At 39.7% G+C, this 24,746-nt stretch overlaps 2 protein-coding genes and 1 long non-coding RNA gene across 32 annotated transcripts in view; 2 read left to right on the top strand and 1 right to left on the bottom strand.

Moving 5' to 3' along the window:
- si:rp71-15k1.1 overlaps window positions 1-24,746 on the top strand; it is a 465,095-nt gene that overhangs the window by 250,036 nt on the left and 190,313 nt on the right. The gene's annotated exons all lie outside the window — the stretch shown is intronic.
- The window catches only part of fam131ba (family with sequence similarity 131 member Ba), an 86,911-nt gene continuing 62,173 nt past the window's right edge, over window positions 9-24,746 (top strand). For 19 of the 30 annotated variants that reach the window (XR_015516494.1, XR_015516495.1, XR_015516496.1 and 16 more), the window contains exon 1: window positions 10,690-10,812. Coding sequence is in view for 15 of the 30 variants with exons in the window: in XM_087295452.1 (XP_087151578.1) it covers window positions 10,785-10,812 (28 nt within the window). In the remaining 15 variants the exon portion in view is untranslated. Of the gene's footprint in view, window positions 144-525; window positions 571-725; window positions 888-10,689; window positions 10,813-24,746 lie in introns of those variants that run through there. The other 11 variants (XM_087295449.1, XM_087295451.1, XM_087295464.1 and 8 more) reach the window with 3 other exon arrangements.
- LOC141379020 (uncharacterized) lies at window positions 13,807-23,680 on the bottom strand. The gene is made up of 4 exons (XR_015516528.1): window positions 23,066-23,680; window positions 22,097-22,183; window positions 16,386-16,528; window positions 13,807-15,354 (listed from the first exon to the last, which is right to left on the bottom strand). It is a non-coding gene; the product is annotated as an uncharacterized LOC141379020 (long non-coding RNA).

Genomic DNA, 24,746 nt, shown 5'->3' on the forward strand with positions numbered 1-24,746 from the left:
CGGAAGTTCTCGGGGGCCATGCTCATGAGGAGGAGGGGTCCTGAATGGGGTGTCTGTTGACCCCTTTCATGTCATTTATCTGCTTTGAAGGTGTCTTGAAACGGAATGACTAAACTGCTCCTTGGATGTTCAAAGATAAAAAGGTGAGAATATATTGAGGGATTTATTTTGGGGTGGTTGAAATGCTAAATTACATGACAGTATCTCAAATTTTGAAACAATTTTGACTTAATTTAGCATCACAATACATTTTATGAATAGCTTTGCTCGACTTATTTTTATTTTTTTGCCATTTCATCTGAATTTCAACATTGTGAAGTGTAGTCAAATTAAGCTTTTTAAGAAAAACTGAAACAAATGAAGCTTTTATTTTGTCCCTTAAACAATATTATCGAAAAAGTTGCTATTTAACATAGACACCATTTTCCCTCACAAAATGAAACAGTCTATAAAATGATTTATTTTTATTTTAAAAAAATTTTTGGACACAATGTTTGTGAGTTAACTTTTTAAAATATATTTTAGATCACGCCTTACAGAAAGAAGGTTGCTGGTTCGAGTCCCGGCTGGGTCAGTTGGCATTTCTGCGTGGAGTTTGCATGTGAAGAGTTTAGATACAAAAACCTCTAAATGCCATTTGATATGTACTTCTAAAATAGCATTTTCTCCTGTGTGTAGGTTCAGTCATTTTGACTACAAATAAGTTATTTTCTTTGCCTTTACAGTGAAATAACTGAACATAATTCCAGGAGGCTTTTAAAAAATGCTTATTTTTGGACAAAATATCAGGTGTAATTTATAGGTTTTTGCATCTGAAGTCTTCATGTCCTCTTCGGGTTTCCTCCAAGTGCTCCAGAGTCCAAAGACATGCGCTACAGGTGAATTGGGTAAGCAAAACTGTCTGTAGTGTATGTGCGTAAGTCCTGGTCCTCCAGGTTTGGGGGTTGAGCGTTGCCCTAACAACTCATCTTGTAAAAATTAGATGTCACAAAACACCAACATGATGCTAAACATCAACTTCGATATAAACGGCCCGGGGAGTAAGTATCACATAGGACTTTAATAGGATAGTTCACCCAATGGGAGATCTTTTTGAAGAATGTTGTAAACCGGTATCCGTTGTGAATAAATACTGTGAAAGTCAGTGTCTACCAATTTTTTTCCATTGTGTACAGCAAAAAAAAAAAAAAAGTTTTGGAACCACCCGAGGGTGAGTAAATGATCAGTAAGCCAGGTAAACTTTAGGTGGACTATCCCTAATATAATTCAAGCCTAACAGAAATTTAAAACAATTTGCCAAAATTATCTTGTTTTATTTATTTTTTCTTCAGCAGGCAAACGCCTAAATTAACTTTGGTCCGTGTTAGTAATAGGTAGGTGTGCCTCTGGGGTTCCTTCTTTGACTTGAAATTGTTTTGCAGCTCATTTCCTCTTTTAAGTACAATCAGGTGAGTTTTCTTGATGTCTTCTCATTTATTTGGTAAATTATGATTGTATATAGTTTGTTTTATTTACATATTTACTATGCATACTTCTTACAGAATACAACTACTCGGGTATTTCAAGCATCTTCTTAACACTAAATCAAAAAAAGAGTTTGACTGTGAGTATATTGTGGCTTTTAGTGGATTCTCCAAACACATGATCCAAATTGAAATATATATTTTTAATTGTTTTGATGAATAGCTTTGCTCATCTTATTCTTCCTCATTTCCTCATTTTAGTCCAATCAGGTGAGTTTTCTCATTTATTCGGTAAATTTATATTGTATATATTCTGTTATTATTAAGATTATTTACATATTCACAATGCATATCTCTTACAGAATACCACTACTCAGATATTTCAATCTTCCCTTTTAACCCCAAAACAAAAAAAGTTTGACTGTGAGTATATTGAAGGTTTTAATAGATTCTCCTCACACATGATCCAATATATACTTGTTTTCTTATTGTTTTAGGAACATTCCAGCATCATCTACAAAAAAACAAAAGAGTCTGTTCATTCCCTGTATCCCCTGTAAGTGCACTTCTCCTGCCTGTAGTCTGCAGTTTTCACCAGAAGAGGGCAATAGTCAACAGTCTTTGTAGAGCTGGGTAAGAGAAGCTGAGGGCGTGATGGTCAGCCAGTTTCTCTCTCAGTGCACTCATTATCCCAATAAACACATAGCAGAAGTGAAGCTGACAGCCACACAACAGTACAGCGGTTACATTTCGAGATTGTGTTGTTCAGTATGAAAAGGACACTCAATCTCATTTAAGTGAGAGCTGGCAATATCTCACCCGACAGGACTGCCAAAAGAACCTCATTTCTGCTGCTTACCCAATCGAGATGCATGTCTAAACAGGCTTTCTCTTCATAGTGAAATTGCTTGGCTTTGTATGTAATGGCACCGTGCATCAGCCGTGCTGCTGAATCATGATGTTTTCTAAAATAGCAGTAGATGAGCGTAATTGAGATCTAGCGAGATGATTCCTTGCAAAGTACAATTTAAGAGGCCCTTATTTGCATGCTGGTTTCCTGTTGCTTTTTTTCTTAAAGCGCTTTCCTTTTAAAAAGAATGTCAGCTCAGATAAAGGAGCTCACAAAGTGTCTTCTTGCTGGGACTGGTATAATTTTTACTCTGCTAACTCCCACGCATCATATGAAGAAGTAATAAGGGAGTGTTTGGGGAGTGTTGTCAGTGGTCTCCCTCAAGGAGAAATTACTGTGGCAATGCTAATAAGCATTTATGCTCCCTTGAGCAAATTAAGAAGGGAGAAGACAAGCACTCTTTCCTAGACAGAGTAGTAATCGCAATGCCCACAGCGCTCATTAAGGGTAGCATGCCGTCATATTATTTGAGTGACTTGATTTCCACCGTTATTACAGCTGGAGACCATCAGGGGACATGAAACACTGTTAACGGGAAATGCTTTATATTTAATGACATGAAATGTTTTTTGGAAATGAAATGAAATACGGTTTCAAAAGCTACAAGTCAGTCACCAAACAGAAGCGTGAATTGTGCTGCATTAGTCTAATAGTTCAAAACAAATCCAATATTGACATTGGCTAGATTTATTATATTATATTATATTATATTATATTATATTATATTATATTATATTATATTATATTATATTATATTATATTATATTATATTATGGCGTCACGGTGGTGCAATAGGTAGCACGATTGCCTCACAGCAAGAAGGTTGCTGGTTGGAGCCTCGGCTGGGTCAGTTGTCATTTCTGTGTGGAGTCCAAAGACATGCGCTATAGGTGAATTAGATAAGCTAAATTATCCGTAGTGTATGCGAGTGTGTGCAAAACTGTATGGGTGTTTCCCAGTGATGGGTTTCAGCTAAAAGGGCATCTGCTGCATAAAAACATATGCTGGATAAGTTGGTGGTTCATTCTGCGGTGGCAACCCCTGATTATTATATTATATTATATTATATTTTATTATATTATAATATATTATATTCTTTCAGTGAAATATTAGTCTTAATGTTACAACTATGTAATAATAACCTAAAACAATACAAATTAAAAATACATATACTGAAAGCAAAAAATGATCATTAAAGTTTAAGATTTATGTAGTTTTAAGAGTTTGAATTTTGAACATTTGAACACAAGTTTTTTTTTAAATAAAATTTTGACAATTATTGAACATTGGCTGCCGTAAAAAACATATAAGTAAAAATAGTCTTGTGCTTACTTAAACAATTAGACCATACCAGCAAATTGCCAAACGTTTTGGGACATCTGTCTTTACATGCACATGAATTAAAAATGACATCCTATCCTTGGTCTGGATAGTTCAGCATGGAGTTGTCCTTTTGGAGCTGTAAGAGCTTTAAATCTTCTAGTAAGACTTACCTCAAGATTTTGGAAAGTGTTTATGGGAATTTGTGATCATTCTTATAGCTCATGTTAGAGGTCAGGACAGTACTGATGTTGGACAAGAAGCCCCTTAAAATTAGAAAATCCACCCCAAAGGTGTTTAGTCGGGTTGAGGTCAGGACTCAGTCATGGTCCTTCACACCAAACACTCATCCATGTGTGACCTTGGCTTACATTTACATCTAGTCATTTTAGAGATACTTTTATTTAATACAAAGCACAAATGAGGATAATAGATACCCTTTAGATCACCAGAGAGCAGCAATATATAAATGCCATGGTTTAGCTAATTTGCATATTCTTCCATTATTATTTTATAAATGAAACAACAGGATAAACAGTCAGTTAAGTGTTGATGAAACATATATGTCTTAAGATGTTTTCTTATAAATATACTTAGAGACTCAACTGGTCACGTAAAGTTCGGCAAGTCATTCCTCCAGGATGAGACGTTAATGGTGAAGGTCCTAGCAATTGTAGTTCGGCAACATCGTGCAAAGCTCTGCTGGGCACATAATCCTGAATTAGAGAATTCGGGTAAAGTCAACATAGGCTCATTCTGGAAACACACCCCATAAACATTTCAGAAGATCACGTATTATGTAGCCTTAAGTGTGTATGCTGCATTTCGTTTTCAAAATGAACACTACGGGGCAATTTGACACCGTACACACGCTTGCCATGTACACCGCATGACTTGAGACGCAGAGAGGAGTTGACCGCGATGACAGGGTTTGAATCAGGTGAAGATGGTCAGTCAGTCAGTAGACAGCGGCCTCTAGTGGATTTACAGGAAACGGGCATGTCCAAATGGCACTCGCGAGAGATATTTGGGATCTCAAAAACCGTACACAGCAGCCTCTGGTGGCGTCGAGAAAAAACAAAAAACACAGACCTCCTGGAACGTATTTGGCACTCTCCAAAAAAGAATACAGTGGTACGTTTTCAAAATGAGCCTGGGTTGGGTAAAGTAGTGCAGAGCCAGTGGTTGTTTTATAGGCACCTTGTGTTTGATGCGATCAGCAACCAGTGTAGACTGATAAATAAAGGTATTGTTGAAGACCACTCCACTTGCTCCATTCTGGATCAGCTCCAAGACTCTGGATAAGCAGTTGACCTTACTTTGGACACTGGTGTGCAATCATGGTGGAATAGAAATGACCATACTCAAACTCTTCCCATGACTTTGGGCGCATGAAATTGTCAAGAATGTCTTTGTATGCTGAAGCATGAGGAGTTCCTTTAACTAAGGGGCCAAGCTCAACTCCTGAAAATCAACACCAAACCATTATCCCCCTCCACTAAGCTTTACACTGAGCACAATGCAATCAGCCTCATCAATCAGATTGCCACACAAAGAAGCATAACTGGTCACTCCAGAAAACACATCTCCTTGTTCTAATCCAGTGGCGATGTGCTATACGCCACTTCATTGGCATTGTATTTGGTGATGTAAGGCTTAGGTTCAGCTGCTTGGCCAAGGGAAACCACTATAAAAAGCTCTCTATGCATTATTGAGCTAATCCAGAGACCACAAGTTTAAAGGTCTGTAGCTATTGACCATGGTTCGTTACTGTGTGCCATCATTGTCTACTATGGTGTCGAGTTTCAGCTGTGTATTTAAAAAATGGTACTTAATGTGTTGTCGTTCCCATGGCTTGTTGTATGCATCAGTTAACCAATAGTGTTTAGCTGTGAGTCTTGCTCCACCCTTTTGACACCATACTGTTGTGCTCCGAAAAATGTGGTTTGTTTCTTAATTTGGTACTTCTGACATTGTACTGTACCAACCCGTACTGCTCAGTGGAAACAAGCCATTAGTGGCCACTCACATATCTTTTGAATACACTAGGAAGTAAATGAAATATTTATGTTTAACTTTCTGTAAAAGGTCTTTTAGTGCACAAGCAGATAGCCATACACACATGACTAGTCCCACAGTTGTTACACAAGCCTCGAGAAGATTAACACTTTACATGAAATCCCTCTTTCAAGCAAACCCATTTGCAGATCAAGTAAACTGTGAAGCCCTCGCACAGGTAGAAAGTGACAGGCCTGTGTGCTCTGGGTGATTCACATCCTCAGAGGGCCAAAGAAATGTTCAGAGTGAATAAAACCCTGCTGAATTACTTTGGTCTAACATGGAGTTATTGATCGTGGCCAAGGGCAGTAGAGGCAGCTCGGAGCCTGGCTCTCTGTCTGAATTAGAGCTCTGTCGGCACAGCACAAGCCTGATGTACTCACACTGTGCAAATGTAGGGAAGCTTTCGGATTTGCAGCAGCTGTACTGCAGTTTGCTATGGGGACTGTAAAGAGCATTTTTCTCCATCATCATGCCTTCTATAGCACATTGGGAGGTCAGTACATGTTTAGTGCTATTTATAGTTGTGCAATTAACATAACAGTATGTAGCATGTAATACAAAACCAGCATGCGTTGTAGCATAAAAACATATTAAGTAAAGGTGGGACACAGCAGGCAAAACGTTTTTGAGATTTTGGGCTTTCATAAATATTAAATATATCATAAATATATCTATTTTTTGTCATTTTTATGGAGAGAAAACATACAAAATACACTTTTTAGGGTACCCTCTATTGCAGTTGCTCAGTTTGTGTCTGTAGATTTTAATTACCATACATACTATGTATTCTTTTGAACCTTGACTTTGAGTCAAAAATGTAGGACAATTAGTTTATATTTAATTAAATAATGACTGCATATTTAAACATACCATTTTAGAAAACATTACTTCCTGGTGAAGTATGTTGATAACGGTTAATTTTACCATGTCTACCAGCAGTGTCCTGCCTTAAAGATGATCTGTTACTATGTACACAGACAGAAACAAAAAATCTAAATCTGTCTGAAATATACATACAGGAAGTCCCAGCCTCAAAGTGAATTTGATGTCAGGGGCTGCTTTGAAAAGGAGAGATTGGTTGGCGAAAGGGAGGGAGATGGAGAACGAGAGAGTGAGAAAAGGATGACTCACTCTTTGAGAGAGCCTCCTGTAACTTCAGGCAAGCTGTTGGGCGCATAAATAAATGATGATATGGTGTCCCAATGTTGGTTTTGTGATGTCAGGATGAGCTTTCTCCCTCCCTCTTCCTCTCTATTTATCTCCCGCAGTGTCAGGTATACGCCTCATATTTTGAGTTGGGAAAAATTTAGGCATTCATTTGTCTGGAATTGTTCATACAGTGCAAAGTGTTGACACGTTGGATGTTTGAACTCATGAAGGTGTCAGTGTGTTGATGTGCGATTTGTGTCAACTTGCTAATAATAATTTTTACTTTCACAAACCTCTAGCCTGTCCCAGGAAATAACTAGCTTGCATTCCAATGCAATTTTTTATACCCTTCACTTGCTTAAATCCCTGTCTTATTCAATTTCAATTAAATTCATTGTTATTTCTATAGCACTTTAACAATGTAGATTGTGTCACAGCAACTTAACATAGAAGTTCCAATGAAGTGAAACTGTCAATCCAGTTTTCAGAGTTGAAGTTCAGTTTAGTTCAGTTCAATGTTGTTTAAATTTCACTGCTGAAAGTCCAAACACTGAAGAGCAAATCCATCGATGAGCAGCTCCACAAGTCCCAAACCAAGCAAGCCTGTGTCGACAGTGGTGAGGAACAAACTTAACCAATTGACCAAAGTGAAAAAAAAAAACCTTGAGAGAAACCAAGCTCAGTTGGACAAGACCATTTCTCCTCTGGCCAAACTTCTTGTGCAGAGCTGCAGTCTAGGCACTGGAGGCTGGAAAACTCTGGACATCCATTGTGGAGAACTGCATTTGTGAGTAGGTCACGAGTAGGTGATCAGGCTGGCACATGGTATCATTGCGAATACTCATCGATTACTCACTGAGGTCTTTCAGGAATCAGTCTCATGCTCGGCGCTCATTCTCTTGGATGTACGTAATTGATTACGTTATGAAACATCTGAATGGGTTTTAATGGAATGCCCTTAACCTTTGAGCACTTGAGAACTACACAGTTGTGACTTCACATTGCATCCTGGGATATATAGGTGCTGGAGTGCACATATCAAGCCGACTTGCTCCCTCTGCTAAAATCAGGGGATCGAGGGGAGGGACCCATGTAAGCTCCCCTTGGTCAATTGTTCAAGTGGAACGCATTTAAAAATGGCAGTGGGGATACCCCTGAGACAACAAGGGAAAAGATGTTCATGAGTGTGTCTCTAAAAGTGGAGTGGAACACGGCCCTAGTCTTTCACAGACATCCCTAGTCTCTCACAGGACATCACTACCCTAGTAGCAAAGAATTCTGGCCCAGATTTGGCAAAAAGCTGGCACAGCAGGCATTCATCCGGCACTGGCATACAGCATGTGTCAGGTTTGGCAGAGGTGGCACCGTTTTTAAGGCGGCACACAAGATTTGGGCCAGATGAAAAACGTAGTATTTGGCCCAGATTTAAAAATTTGATAAGTGGGCCATGTGAATTTGGCCAGTCTTGACCCACATTTAAAATACACTAAAATCATTTTTGAGTAAAGAAAAAAAATTCTAACAATCAGGTTACTTTGAGAAAAAGCGTGCCCATAGTGTGCCTAAAGCGCATCACTCCATGGGTTTATCAATTTCATTGCAATCATGACACACCAACCTATCTGGCCCAGTTCAGGCCCAGTTATGAGTTATTAATTTGGCTGAGACTTGGCCTAGATATGGTCTGTGTTTGGCCCTTGTCTGGAAGCCAGATTTGGTCCAGTCATGTACCGTAATTCACTGCGGCATGTGGGCTAAGCAAAACCTGATTGTGTGGGCCAGAGCTGGGCCAAAGAAATTTTGCTATGTGGGTAGACTCTCACAGGATATAACTGGTCTCTCATGGGATATCACTGGTTTCTCACAGGACATTATAATCTCTCACTGTTGTCACTGGCCTTTAACAGGACATCACTAGTTTTGCACATTGTTTTAACGTTATCTTGGTTTACTTTTTTCCCCAGCCTCTTGTGGATTGTTGTTGGCGTCTTAGTCATAAATTTGGTTGCCAATGTAATTCCAGTTTTTTAAGGTTTACATTGGCTCTCTGGGGTGGCAATTTTATTATTCTAATGTTTTCAGCTTCAGGAAACCCAAACAAATTAAAAACAACAGTTTTAACCAGTTCTATAGTTTTGAACTCCAGTTGCTGTGTGGAACCCTATGAGATGGTCAGCAGTATCTTGTTTTATCCTGCATTTGTCTTTTGTGGACGACCAGCCTTTTTGGGGGACTTCAATGAGTTATTGTTAATAATAGATTGTTAATAGCTTTTTAAAAATTGTATACTCTTGTTTAGAGTTACTAGTCTGAATATACCTCTTAATTTAATAATTGGCATTCTGTCTAAAAATGAGCCAAATCATTTCAACTTAAAAGACAAATATTTTTAAAATAAGATCAATAAGATTTCTTTTGTCTAGAAATGAGATTGTAACTCTTGACTAGATGAGCAGTTTTTGCAATCACTTATGAGTGTCCTACCATCGTGTAGTCTCAGAAAAAAAAACGATTAATTAGACTGCCAGTTCAATAGGGTTTATCAGATTATTTATAAAGTTACCACCAGATGCTTGATTAACACCAATTCTTGAGAGCCTGAGGTATAAGAAAGTGTTTTGAAACCTAAAAGATAATTTCAGAAGAAAAAATACTGTATATTTGATGTGAAACATGATAACACCAAGTGAAAAGTGTTCAATGAAGTGCTTGAAGAACCTCAGCACGCTTCCAAATAAATGTTCCAAAGTGGAAAAGCCGTCAATCTCAGCATCAGTTTGGACAGCTCCTCTGTAAAATCACCACACGCACACATACTTCATTTTTTCTTTCCTCCTCCCATCCTTGTCATCCCTTCATTCCTCTTCTCATCACTCCCTCTCAGTCTTCCCCTGAATACTAATTCAAGCTTCGTGCTACTTAATATTTGATTCAAAGCACACCTCTTGGGTTAGCCCTCTCCATTTCTCTTCAAAGGTTCTTCTTTTGCCACCGCTGGCCAAATGCAGTGGCAGAATTTGTATTAGTAGAGAGGGAAAAGGAAGAGACCTTGCTTGCTTGAGGCAGGAAGAGTGCGCATGTACTGTCTGGACAGCATGTGTGTGTGAGGGGGGGTATATTCAAGGTTACGGATCCACACAGACACGCTGGACATGACAAGCAAACATCATGAGTCGGCTTTATAGGGATGTAGGAAACTGTTTGATTTGAGTTTAAGGGGTGAGAACGGAGGCATACAGGGATTCTGCGAGATCAGGAGGGATAAATAGATGTTTGTGCATGATTTGGAAAGCGCAACAGGAAAAAAAAGAGGGAGGGAGGGGCGGCAGAGTTGGGTGGGGAGACAGATGCACCGCATTGTCAAGCCATAATGGAGGGAAGCAAAGAAAAGAGATGCTCTGTATGATTAGCCCAAGATATCGATCCTTCCCGTCCGGGAACTCCAGGGAATTTACTGTAACTTCAGATCAACGCTCTTTCCTCTTGCTGTCATTGATAGGTCTCAATGTCATTGTCAACTGTTTGAATCTGCAACCAATTGTATCAGTATTTACAGGATCAGAAGTGATCGGAGGGAGAGATTTCGCAGTGATATCTTCTGTTTCAGAGACACACTGACTTAGTGACTGACTAACTCTGATATCTCAGCTCACCAGAGAGTACTGAGGGGGTTGCAGCGAGGCAAGGAGGGAGGGAGGGTGGATGACGGCGAGAGCGTGTTGGAGGCGCACACACACACACGCTCTCGCATACAGCCTTACAGAGACAGGAGGGCAGAGACACGGAGAAGAAGAGGAGTGAGAGAGAGAGAGAAGGAGAGAATGTCTGCTGAGAGGGTGCCTCTCGTTCCTCGTTCACAAACCGGCCCTCGCTGAGACACCATGGGCTGTATCGGCTCCCGCACCATCAGTAAGACCCATTTTCATTGCCTTCCTTTTTCCAGGTTGAAAGGAGTCCAGCCAGGGGTAGAGGAGCGGCAGCCGATGCTCGGCTTTCACGCATCCCCCCGCTCCGGGAAAACGTGTGTGTTTCTATGGAAACCTTTTGGTTAAAGGCCGTTTGTCCTCCAGGCTTTGACAGTGATTCGGCACGCTGCTTGTGGCAAGCCGGGATGGAGGTGTCAGCTTTTGAGAGCTGTCTGGAATTGATATCCGTGCATGTTCACGTAGGTGCAGAGAGGCTGGCGCTTCAAGAGATCTAAAGTACAATTTTTGGATGCACATCCAAAGCATATGGTCTCAAAGGCTCACCACTATGCTAAGGTCACGCCAGGAGCTGCTTGTGAGAAAACAGCAGCAGCTGACAGATTTAAGCGCAAACATACATACATGCAGGAGGCTAACCCCAGAGAGTGTTTTTCGGGATCAGAGGTGCGGGGTCCACAAAAAGCTCTCAGGTGTGACATGGTCCCGGCTGGATGCGCTTCACATGTAGGTCAAATTCTGCAAAGTCAACGATGCCGGTGGGCACCTGTTCCCGCAAAATGAGCACGCTTTAACGCAGCCATCGATGACAAATTGCGGGTGTTTTGGCACGATTAATATTCTGCTGTAACCATGAGACGGCAGCCAGGCAGCCAGGAATAACTACCCCAGAGAATAGGACTCTTAAGGGTGTTTTACGATGTCATACGCCACTTTAAACGAGGATGTAGTATCAAAACAAACCCAGGCAGCTGACGGAGTGTTAAATAAATAAATGCTGCTGTATTTGACCTTAGATTGTCATTGAGCTGTGATGCCACAGAAAGAGAGAGTCTAGGTTTGTTTCAAATTGTAGAATGTCTAAGAAGGGAACATATTAGTGAAGCCAATATTAATATCCTCCTGAGGGTACTAAAGGTTATCACATCCCATAAATACATATAACTGTTTTTATAGGATAACAATTTGTGTATCTTTAAGTTGTGTCACTGAAATTGGCCAGCTATCTGACACGAGCTCTGGAGAGGAGCGTGGATAGCATATTTAGTGTGTTTGGCTATAAATAGTGTCTACTTTACAGTGACCGAATAGGAGAGGAGAGAGGACAAGATGCATGCTAAATAATATGGGTCAAGCGCCTGATTTGGGCCTGTTACTGTTCACCCCCTTATTTCGAGTGAAGCAAACACTTTTCATGTAAGCTGGGGATATTTATGTCCTGTCGACATGTTGCACTGACACTCTTAATGGCTCAACCAAGGCCATGTTATCGATTGTTTTGTTGTTATTCCTGACTTCATGAGCTCACAAAGCAAATTGTTGCTGCAGCCACAAATAGGATCATTCTTCATCTACATTGATCCTTTAAAGATTCAGTGCTCACACTAAAATGCTTCTTATGTCTATTATAATGACAAACTTATTTTGGTGTATCAGCTTCATGTTTTTTTAATTGAAGTCACTTATGCAGCCTTTTCTTCCTCTCATAAGATTGTGTAATGAATCAACCACAGCCTCAAAAGGGCACAACTGAAATACCTGAATCTGGTGACAGAATGTAAAGGGCAATGGCAATTTACTGATCAAAGCATTAAACCAGAAATACCCTATACAAGCCTTCGGTAAATGAGCGTGAAATGACACTTCACAGGCTTTCCTCATTAAAGTCGTTATGTTCGCTAGGCTGTCAAACATATTGACTATGAATATGTTTGCTGTAATTATACTCTTCGGTGCCTTGTCAATCAGCACTGAGGGTCAATCTAAGGTTGTAGACCCATTATTACATTATGTAAGCAAATATCATGAATAACTTTGTGCCCCCTCAGTTATCTATCTATCTATCTATCTATCTATCTATCTATCTATCTATCTATCTATCTATCTATCTATCTATCTATCTATCTATCTATCCATCTATCCATCCATCCATCCATCCATCCATCCATCCATCCATCCATCCATCCATCCATCCATTGTGCTCAGCATAAATGAGTACACCCCCTTTTGAAAATGCATATTGTTTTTGTTAATTTCTCAGTGAATATAGCTTATATATTTTGGGGCAGTTAAACACTATGATTTTAAAGTTATAAGTATTAATTACAGTCTTTAGTAATAGAAAGATAATACGTTTAAATTCAAACAGGTTTTTGCAAAAAAAATAAAATACCAACTATAAAATGTCAACTAAATTTGATACATTTTCTATGTTTCGCTTGACTTTTCCTGTTTTTCACTTATTAAATTTAATATTTGCCCTGAACATATTTGGTTGTGCAGATTTTTGGATCTTAAGTTATGTTAGATAAGTTCCAGTTTTGACTTTGGGACTGACTAATCTATGCTCAATGATATTACTGTAAAACATCCTATAGAAGAGAGATCTGTGAGGGGGTGACTCATTTAAACTGAGCATTCTGTACATGCATCTATATACATATATAGCATAATTTTAAGACACAAAATTGAAATGATCTAAAAATAATAATTCCTTACATTAATATAGTGCTTTTTTTAGATACTCAAAGCATTTACAGAATTTTACAGCCTCTTAACAATCCCTATATCATTATTGTCTCCTCTCCACCAATAATGGTGTGTGGTGTGCCGTCGCGTCATCCAGGGGGATGCTTCATACTGGTCGTGGTTGAGGAGATTTCCCCCAAATCTGTAAAATGCCTTGATGGTGTCTGAGGAGATTCCCCCTAAATCTGTAAAACCTGTAATCTGTTAAAAAAATACCTAAATATATAAAATACTGGTAGTGGTTGAAGAGATTCCAATATGCACTATCCACCACCAGTAGCAGCATACCCCTGGATGATACGACGGCACACCAAACACCATTATTAGTGGAGAGGGGACAATAATGATATGGGGATTGTTTAGAGGCTGGGATGGAGATAAGCCAGTGGGCAAATTTAGTCAGGATGCTTGGGTCACCCATACTCTTTTCAAAGAACATCCTGGGATTTTTAATAACCACAGAGAGTCAGGACCTTGTTTAATGTCTTATCCAAAAGATGGTGCTCACTGACAATATAGTGTCCCCACACTTCACTGGGGCATTAAGACCCACATAGAGTATAGGTTGGCATACACTACCTGACAACAGTCGCCTATCCAAGTTTTAGGAACAACACATAATAACTTGACTTCCAGTTGATTATTTGGTATCTGAAGTGGCTTATATAAAAGGCAAAGGCCTCTAGGTTACACTTATATTTACCAAAGTAAAGTATTATCATGCCCTGAAATTTTAATTATTTAATTAGGACAGTAAGGTCTGACTTTGTTCAGACAAAAGTCTTGTCACTTAACAGAAATAATGTATAGAATATAAAGTCATGGTGCAGTGGAAAAAAAAAATTATTATTGTTTATGACTCCCATGAGCTTGGAGGTCTGCATCCATACATCTCTGCAATGACTTAACTTATTAATAAAGCCATCTGGATTAGCAAAGAAAGCGTTCTTGCAGGACTCCCAGAGTTCATCAAGATTCTTTGGATTCATTTTTAGCACCTTCTCCATCTTACCCCAGACTTGCTTCTTTGCTAGCAGGAACTTTGATTTGAAGGCTGAAAAATGAGAAGGAGCGCTTTTCTGTTGAAGAATTCGCCCTTTCCTGTGGTTTGTAATGTAATGGGCAGCACAAATGTCTTAATACCTTAGGCTGTTGATGTTGCCATCCACTCTGCAGATCTTCTGCATGCCCCTATACTGAATGTAACCCCAAACCATGTTTTTTTTCTTCACCAAACTTGACAAATTTCTCTGAGAATCTTGGGTCCATGCAGATTCCAATAGGTCTTCTGCAGTATCTGTGATGATTGGTCTACCTATCTGTCTACCTGTAGCTTTATTTTGTATAGATCAGTGTTTCCCAGCTCTGTTCCTGAAGGCACGCCAACAGCACACATTTTCAACCTCTCCCTAATCAAACGCACCTGAATCAACTCATCAGAACATTAGAAGAGAGTCCAAAACCTGAAGATAATGGGTCAGATAAGGGAGACATCCAAAATCTGTACTGTTGGTGTGCCTGCAGGAACAGGGTTGGGAAGTAGTGGTATAGATCAGGGGTCATCAATCTCGGTCCTGGAGGGCCGTTGTCCCTGCAGGATTTAGCTCCAACTTGCCTCAACACACCTGCCTGGATGTTTCATGTATACCTAGTGAGACCTTGATTAGCTTGTCCAGGTGTGTTTGATTAGGGTTGGAGCTAAAATCTGCAGGACACCGGCCCTCCAGGAACAAGTTTGGTGACCCCTGGTATAGATGATCAGCACAAAATGAAATTAAATGTGGGCAACACGGTGGTGCAGTGGGTAGCGCTGTCGCCTCACAGCAAGAAGGTCGCTGATTCGAGCCCTGGCTGAGTCATTTGGCATTTCTGTGTGGAGTTTGCATGTTCTCCTGTGCTTGGATGGGTGTTTCCCAGTGCCGAGTTGTGACCGGAAGGGCATCTGCTGTGTAATAACACATGCTGGAATAGTTGGCGGCTCATTCTGCTGTGACGACCCCTGATTAATAAAAGGAATAAGTCGAAAAGAAAACGAATGAATAATGAAATTCAATGTTTAAACTGTCCATCCATCCATCACGCAAATATAAAGCAAGCAGTTAATATTGATAGCTATTACTTTCCAAAAAATCTCTCTGTGTAAGAAATTTTGTAAGTGACCAGTCAGAATCAAGCATTTCAGGTCTGTATCACAGTATTGTCACTGTAGCCGAATGATAAATGACCTGACCTTACAGTTCAGTCCCAGGTAGCGTCTCAGGGGTGAGTATAAAAGGCAATAAGTAGAGAGAACTGTGTGTTGGAAAGTGCAATCACATACTTCTGTGTTACAAAAATCCCTTTTCCCCCTTTCCTCCCTTTGTGTCAGCTCAGGCGGTGCAGAGCTCCGGCTTACTATTGAAATTTGTGACACTTCCTAAATGTTGACTCCTTTATGATTAATTGCTTGCGTTTTGAGGCCGCTGTAGGTGAGAGCGTCTGCTGAATGAATAAAATGTGCATATCGATCGGCGTATTTGTTTGTGTCACAGGGCTGTGGGTGAGAAGTGTTGTGTGGGTGTGTTTGGGAGGGCATCAGGTGGATGCCTCAGCTCTTGGCACTAATGCCGATGTTTGCACCGGGTCGTCTCTCTCTACGTGTTTGTTCTGTTCGGAGCTATTGCGTTACTCAGGGATGCCTCTTTGTATTGATTTCATTTCAAGCTCTGAAAGAGGGACAGACAAGCTGACATACAGATGGTCTCGCTCTACCTTTTCTCTCTCACACACACACAAGCACACACTCAGTCGGCTGCATGTGTGTGTATTTGCATGTGATTGCATGATCCAGATTGAGTGGTGACAGTCACGGTCCAAGGTGACTGGCTCGGTATGATTGAGAGGTTTACTCCTGGAGGAGGAGGAATCACAGAGAGAGAAGGACTGCAAATATGAGTCAGACGAGTGAAGGGAAGGAGGGAGGAAGAGGGTGATGGAGGCACAGGGAGTGACAGACAGGAAGTTCTCAAATGTCTCCTGGTGTATTTGTACCTCTTATCACTTCTTTTCCAGCGGCGTCCATAAGGAGCACTGATCCTCAGGCCACTTTTTTTAGGGTTTGTTCTGACGGTGCACCTTGACTTTTCTAGCTTCAAGCTTCTGCCATCTGGGTTTCAGCTGGATGCTCATTCAAACTAAATTTGAGAAAAGCTTGTTTTATGAATTTTTAACAATATTAAATTGAACAACATTTCATAAACTGATCATTCGGAGGTGAACTTTAATTCTCAAATTGAAGAAATGCTAAGCTTCACAAATTAATCTTGTAAATATCTCTAAATGCTTAAGTCAAGAAGTTCTAGACAACTAAAATTATTGTATTATTTTAATAATAATCTCTTGTTGCCCACAATAATATGTGAAAATGAAGTGGGGTTTTCCTTAAAACAAGCTTAATATGGGGGTATTGCAAATGGGGTAAGTCTAATGATTTTGTTCATTCATTAAATTTCCTTCAGCTTAGTTCCTTATTTATTTGGAGTCACCACAGCGGAATGAACCGCCAACTATTCCGGCATATATTTTACACGGTGGATTTACTAGGAAACACCCATACTCTCTCATTCACACTCACACTCATAGACTGTGACCAATTTTGTTTACCCAATTCACCTATACAGCATGTGTTTGGACTGTGGGGAAACCGGAGCACCCAGAGGAAACCCTTGTGAACATGGGGAGAACAGACAAACTCTACACAGAAACGCCAACTGGCCCAAAATTGACCAATACTGGGTTGCAGTTGAAAGGGCATCCACTACGTGAAACCAACACAATCTTACGGCAATTCGTAACTTTTTCATTAAGTGGCTGATTAGTACGAATTCGTACAATCTAATTCGTACATTTTAGTACGATTTGCTCATCCCCCAATGACGGTTGGGTTTAGGGGTAGGGTAAGGTGCCACGCCTCCTTTTTTAAAACCGTACAATTTCATACGACTGAACTCGTACAAATTTGTACGATTTAGCCTCTAAACTTGCAAAACGTAAAATACTTACGTTTTCTCGTGAGATCAGGCTGGTGAAACATGCTGGAATAGTTGGTGGTTGGTGGCCTACCCCCATTCATTAATCCATGCCCTTCATACAGTATGCGTAGGTCATTTACATCAGATAATGTTTTCCCAAACAGCAGATGTGTTGAGTTTAAACAACTACAGTTGATATCATGTCAATTTGTAACTTCTGGATCTAGTGGATAATTTGTAAGAATTTTTACAATCTCATTTGAACATTTAGGCATTTGCTCATCTCCCACTGATGGTTGGGTTTAGGGGTGGGTTTTTCATTCCATGTCTCCTTTTAAAAAACATATATTTTCATACAACTGAACTCATTTGAAGTCATCCGAATTAGCCACTGAACTGACAAATAAATTCCTCCTGAGATCGGGTTGGTTTAAACCATGTTGGTAAGACGTCATGCAGGTGTTAAAATGATAACGTATGTTAATTTGGCTAGATCATGATATATTTCAGTAAAATTTTTAAGACACTATGCTTTCAATCACAGCACAAGAGAGCTCCACCAACTAGTTTGTGATGCTGTTTTGCGAATACATATAGGGTGTATGCAGAGCTAGTGTTTCTTCTCATACTGAAAAACTTCCGGTGAACCGTTAATGTGACTTTTCCCCATTTTATAAGGTTCCTTTTACAGCATCGATGTCATGATGTAGTTCAAATATTATCAGTTTTAGGCATTCATTTAGTTGCTCAAGCGTAAAACAAGCAACTAAATACACGCATGCACCCGTCAGGATTAGCAGATCCATTGAAAATACTGGGGTCAAATTAAATGTCATATTTTAAAGACATAGCAGGGAAAAATGTTATTTAATGCAGTGCTTCTTGTACAATCTGAGACCCTCTTTATATTGATAACACTCAGTCAATGAGATAGCTGATTTTTAAAGAAAACAGACCTTAAACGCGCCGATTTTGTAATGTTATACAGTTCACTGGAAGCGCTTGACCCAGGTTACTGACAAATTAAAGGTCTTTCCGCATACTTGCACATATACCCTATTGAATAGTGAATTCAGGAAACACTTAATTATTGAACTACAGTATATTGGTAATGACCGTACATTTCTCAGTATATCAGTACTGAGAAACACCCATACACTCTTGCATTTACAAACTTACACTAGGGCCAATTTAGCTTATTCAATTCACCTATAGCGCATGTCTTTGGACTGTGGGGGGAAATGGATCAACCAGAAGAAATCCATGCCAATACGAGGAGAACAAAAAACTCCACACAGAAACACCAACTGGCCCATTTCTATTAATTTATTGCATTATTGATTAAAAAAAAACTTGTGCAGGTAAAGAAACTACTAACATGTACTTTAAAACTAATAATATGTACCTTTAAAGGTACTAAAATGTACCATTTAATCTTGTTTTATCTGTTGTTCCATTAGTAGTGTTCCAGTTACAACTTTTTCTCAGAGTGTGAAGGACATACAGTAGATTGCCGGTACTTATTTTGGCTATTTATTGTCCCAAATTCATTATGCAGCTTTGCCGAGCACAGAACATGGGATTTTTGGTTTTATTTTTAAACCAGACTATGTCCTAGTTTGCTATCTAGCTGACTCGTCTAAACAGCATTTGCTGCGGTGAAATTTACTTGCTGTTCTCTTCGTTGATTGTAAAGTGATGTGAAGGGCTTCTATTTCTCACGTTCACCTCTCACTTTCGCCGTCCCAGTTTTTTCATCCAAGTTTAGCTTTTCACTCTTTAGCAGTATTCACACTCGGTTACATTATGTCTGTCATTATGGTCGTGAAAGCGCTCTATGAAGACGTAATTTATATAAGCAAGATGTGGAACACGTGGTATTGGTCAATCAAACCAAACAGCAATCAATAAATCAATAGATTGTAGACAATAGACAAGGTACTGTAGGCATGCATCAAACCCAACAGCTATCAGATTAAAGTATAAATACCCATTTTTTTCTATGTCTCCTAGGTTTTGCTCCCTGATGGTCAATATTGTGCTGGCCTGTAACTTTAAGCTTACTTTTTGTGGGTCAATGCCTATAATCTCAGTCATTTTACCTCTCAACGCCCACCATCTTTTGTCATCCATTTTTCACATAAGCAAGATGTGTTTACAACTGGTATTGTTTTTTGTCAATCCAATCAAGTGTAAACAGGGTCTGAAGTGTTTAACTGTGTCCACTTTTGAAAACTTGCAGAGGCAGTTGACAGGATGTCTCTCGCAGTAGATCACAGGTGTCAAACTCAGTTCCAAAAGGCCGCAGCTCTGCACAGTTTAGTTCCAACCGTAATTAAACACACCTGATCAAACTAATTGAGTCCTTCAGTCTTGTTTGAAACCTACAGGTAAGTGTGTTGGAGCAGGGTTGGAACTAAACTATGCAGGGCTTCGGCCCTCCAGGAATTGAGTTTGACACCCCTGCAGTAGATGCTCATAAAAGACTTTTCACCTGCTGACCTTGTTCTTAAATATTACAGCATATGTGCATCCAGAATGGGATTTAGCTTTGCTGTTTGAAAATGCAAGCTTGGTTTGAAAGTAAATACATGTAAATAGCAATGCATGTAAACAGTTTTACCAGTTCTAATTGTGATGCATGGCTTCCACTGAGTGGTATGGTACCCTTGCTTGGTAGGCACTCCTGTTTTTCCCAGGAGTCGCCAGCATTACAGTCCCATCTCCCGCCACCCTCTCGTTTTGTTATTTCTTCAGGAAAACTCCCATAATTTCACCTCCACCCGCCACGTCTTCAGGTTTTTGGTAGTCTGTAACACCCCCAGTTCTCCAGTTTTCGTATAGTATCCAACTGCAATGGCCGCCCGAAACCCAGTCCATAGTACAGTTACTAACCAGGCTCTCAACTGTGTTATTCAGACAAACATAAACTGTCACTCCAACTACACCATTTGTCCCTCCAACCCGGTGAGACAAATGTTGATTAGTACAGGCTGTTCACGTGTTGCCTTATGCTTACTCAATTTCAAATCTAGAATCACAGCAAGTGTGAACAAATACAGGAATGTAAATGCTACATGTAAATAGCCCCATAAACAACAATAGAGGACATACAGCAGATTACATTCTTTCTTCTTGACATGTGCCTGTTTGTCACAAGTATAGACACATTTTGTTTGAACATGGTTCATTGTATTATTCTGGTGTCATGTTTTGGCTGTGTATTTAAAAATGGTGCTTCCTGTGTGTCGTTCACCAGGCTTGTGATAACTCTCTTTTAACCAAACAGCATTCATCAGCTAGTTTACATTCGAAAAAAAAAAAAAAAATCACGTGTGCTGTCTGTTAAAACTACCAATTTAAAATGAGCTGGAACAACACAATTCTTGACTATTTTTTGGGACAACTTAATTCTTTGATTTTCAGTCCATTTAATTTTGTAAAAACTAATAAATTGACTTAATTCCTTCATGTTGTGCCAGCATAAATCGATTGTGTGGAACCCAGCATTTTTTACAGTGTAGATCCAGCCTTTACTGTATGACATGATTCCACACATTTGCTTTATGTTGTGCCAACACAAATTCATTAAGTTAACTTTATTGTTTTTACAAATTAAGTGGATTGAACATGAACCAATTAACCAAACAAAGCAGCAAATGTGTTGATTTAGCTATTTTTAAATAAGTAGTATAAATAAGCAGCAAAGAAAAAAATACTTTTTTATGAGTGTTTTGGTACCGAATTGTTGTGCCAGGTAACCTTACGAAAGAGTGCCAACAAAAAGTGATATGGTACTGTTTGCTATTTAATAATTCTGACTGTGGAAATGGAGATAAATGCATTTCATATTAACCCAACAGTACTGCTCAGTGGAAATGAGTCATTACTCAACCATGTGTCTTATGCTTTCCACATGTCTATACACGACATGTATATGGCCCTTTTAACAACAATAGAGGACATACAGCAGATTACATTCTTTCTTCTTAGTATGTGCCTGTTTGCCACAAGAATATACAAGCTTTGTTTGAGCATGTACTGTATTATTATGTGTTGTGTTTTGGCTGTCTACCTCAAAATGGTGCTTCCTGTATTGTTGTTCCCCTGGTCAATCTCTGTTAACCAAATAGCATTCATCAGCAAGTCTAGATTCAGCTTTTACTTTAAAAAATGCTGGGTTCCACACATGTCCTTCATGTTGTCCCAATACAAATTAATTAATTTAACTACCCCCCCCAAGTAAATCAGTGCCAGGTAACCTTACAAAAGGGTCCCAAAAAGCAGTATGGTAGTGTTTGCTATTTTGGTAATTCAGTGGAAATGGAGATAAATGCATACCACAGTGTACCTAAAAGTGCTGCTCAGTGGAAAGGAGCCATTACTCAAACCCACAGAAGAAACAGATGCTTTTGCTCTACAGTTTGTTTTCTGTTGCCTCATTTCACATTTATACTGTACGCAAACTGCATTAGCTTATTGCGTAATGTTGAACCGAAAGATCTGAAGAAATCCCTTACATGCACTGTCCCATTAAAAGCATCAGTGAAAGGGTTGACAAAAGATAGTAAAACAAGTGCAAATGGGACAGCACAGGCTCATTATAAAAACTGAGCCTTATATACGTTTCTGGAGGTCGCGAATTATGTAGCCAGAGCTACGTATCTTTAAAACGAACGATACAGGGCGGTATGACATGTTCCTTTTCACACTTACTAGCTGAGTGCATACCTGCATGTGGACGGCTTTTCCGCTGTTACCAGATTGTCCGGTAGCTCAACACGTACATCGGCGACTTGAAATGCAGAGCAGAGTTGGCTGCGACGACAGGATTTGAGTCCGGTGAAGAACGGTTCCAGAAAGCAGATAAAACAGAAACAGAGGGCAAAAAATCATATAAAAAAGTAAATAACAGGGTGAGATTGTGGTTAAATCTGAAAACGTGGTAAAAATCAGCGGGCTTTTTTTCTGGGTTGCTTTTCAAAACTCTGTCGGGTGGGTTTAGGGAAGTGGATGGGCGGGTCAATCGGTGCTTTTTAAAATACTATTTGTTGGGTTTAGGGAAAGGGGAGGGTGGGGAATCGGTCGGTTGGTCAATAAGTCAGTCGACAGCAGCCTATGGTGGATTTACACGAGAACAGCAGGCGCGAACAGCACTTGCGAGAAAAATTTGAGGTCTGAAAAAGCGTACACAGCAGCCTCTGCCGAATTCACGAAAACACAAACTGCAAAAAAAAATAAAATAAAAAAGTAGCTTCTGGGATGTATTTCGTGTTCTCCAGAAATGTAAATAGGGGTACGTAATCAGAATGAGCCTGGGTTGAAATGGAAATATGTTTTCCTTAGTGTACTTGTAGTCCGAATGACCCAAATGTATCTGTATGTAGCAAAACAGATGTAAACAGGGCCATGTGTTTCATTTCAGGCCTCATATGTAAACTTTTTTTCAGATCTCAGAACCTAATTCCTATTTCAGACAGATCATTCATAGCATCCATACAACTTTAAAACAATAGATTGTAGACAATAGACAAGGTACTGTAGGCATGCATCAAACCAAACAGCAATCTGATTAAAGTATAAAAGCCCATTTAGGTCTGTGCCTCCTAGCTTTTTCACCCTGATGGTCAATATTCTGCTGGTCTGTAACTTTGAGTTTTCTTTTTGTGACTCTGTGCCTTTAATCTCAGTCATTTTTACCTCTTGATGCCCACTATCTTTTGTCCTTCATTTTTCTTGGTGATGCCAGATTGCATATAGTGTTCCTTCATTGAGTGTCTTGGTGTTTCTCTGATCCTCTTTGTCTCTGTCTTTGGTTTCCCTCCCCCTCCTCTCGGTGTGTTTTTGGCTCAGTGCTGGAGGTGAGTCAGCCTCTTGGACTTCGCTCCTAATCAGAGTCACTGTGAGCGTCACCGTGTGTCAGAGTTCTAGCTTGCATTCCTTTATTCGTCCCTTTTTCTTCACTCCGCCTCTACCTTCAGCCTTGCAACAAAATCTAAGGCAATCTAGGTTGTGAGATCTGTCAAGCTGGATTGTCCCACGGTCCAGTTGTTCCTCCATCTGGTTGTTGATCTTCTGCCGCATCTTCTGTCTCGTGTCGGGGTGTCTAGGAATCTTCCTTCCTGTAGATTGACGTTAGCTTTTATCTTCGTCACATGCATATTTGTTTATCCCGACTGACTGCTTCTTTCTCCGTCTCTCTCTCCTTCCCCCTGAAGCTCCAGCCCTCGTAATGCTCAGTGTCAGACCCAGACATAAATGTAGATGGGCAGGGTAAACAGTGCAGCGGCCATGCGGTGCTTAGAGACCTTGGATGCGATGGCTTATCCTTCATGTCTCTTGGGATTTTCTCAATGTGTTTTCCTGCATGAGTGGAAGTGTTTTGTCCGTAACAACATCAGCGGGCTTCATCATGACGGAACAGACAAATAAAAAGTTATGGGTTCTGACAGCTGGGATGTGCAGCGATCCATCCATGCCTCTTTCTGTTTGTCTATCTTTGCATCTGTGTGCCTGCCTGTTGTTCTTTCTATCAAGTTTTCTGACTATATGTTTTAATCTTCTGTCTTTAGATATTTGTTCTATCTATCTATCTATCTATCTATCTATCTATCTATCTATCTATCTATCTATCTATCTATCAGGGGTGTAACAATATTTTAATTCGTCCAGAACGTAACGTGAGATGCTCAGAAGGGGTTCAGCCACTCTCACAACACTTGCCCCACCATCGAGTTCTTCTGATTGGTAACTGAACTTATTGAACTTGTGTAACTGAAATTATTGAGTGCCACTGTGTGTAAAGGCTGAATCTGTTTTATCTTGACATGCCGTCTAAAAAAATCTATCTATCTATCTATCTATCTATCTATCTGTCTGTCTGTCTGTCTGTCTGTCTGTCTGTCCGTCCGTCCGTCCGTCCGTCCGTCCGTCCGTCCGTCTAATCTTTGTGCAATAAACCAACAGGTCTTCAATCATTTTTGGTTGACACAATTATGCTCTAGGGTATATCACCTATGTTTACATAAGTTTATATGTCACCAACATTTCGAAATAATGGTTACTTACAGGTAACTAAGAAAACTACTGATGGTTTAAAAGAAGTTATCCAATTAAGCTTCAACATGAGTTTTAAAGCTGCACTTTCATAAAAGTGACTTTCACAAATAACGTTAAAATGCATTCTACATGGACATTTATATCTTACATATTTTACATCTTCTTTGTCAAAGTTTATATTTGGGCCCAATCCCAATCCTACCCCTTAGCCCTTTCCCATCGTTTTGCGAGTTTACGTGAAGCGGTAGGGGTAAAAGAAGTAAATTTATTGGCCACTTTAGAAGGTAAGCTGTTCTGATATTTATGTTAACTATTTCTTTTT

This window comes from Danio rerio, chromosome 19 (assembly GCF_052040795.2).
Source record: "Danio rerio strain M-AB ecotype USA chromosome 19, GRCz13ab, whole genome shotgun sequence".
NCBI classification, from domain to species: Eukaryota; Metazoa; Chordata; class Actinopteri; order Cypriniformes; family Danionidae; genus Danio; species Danio rerio.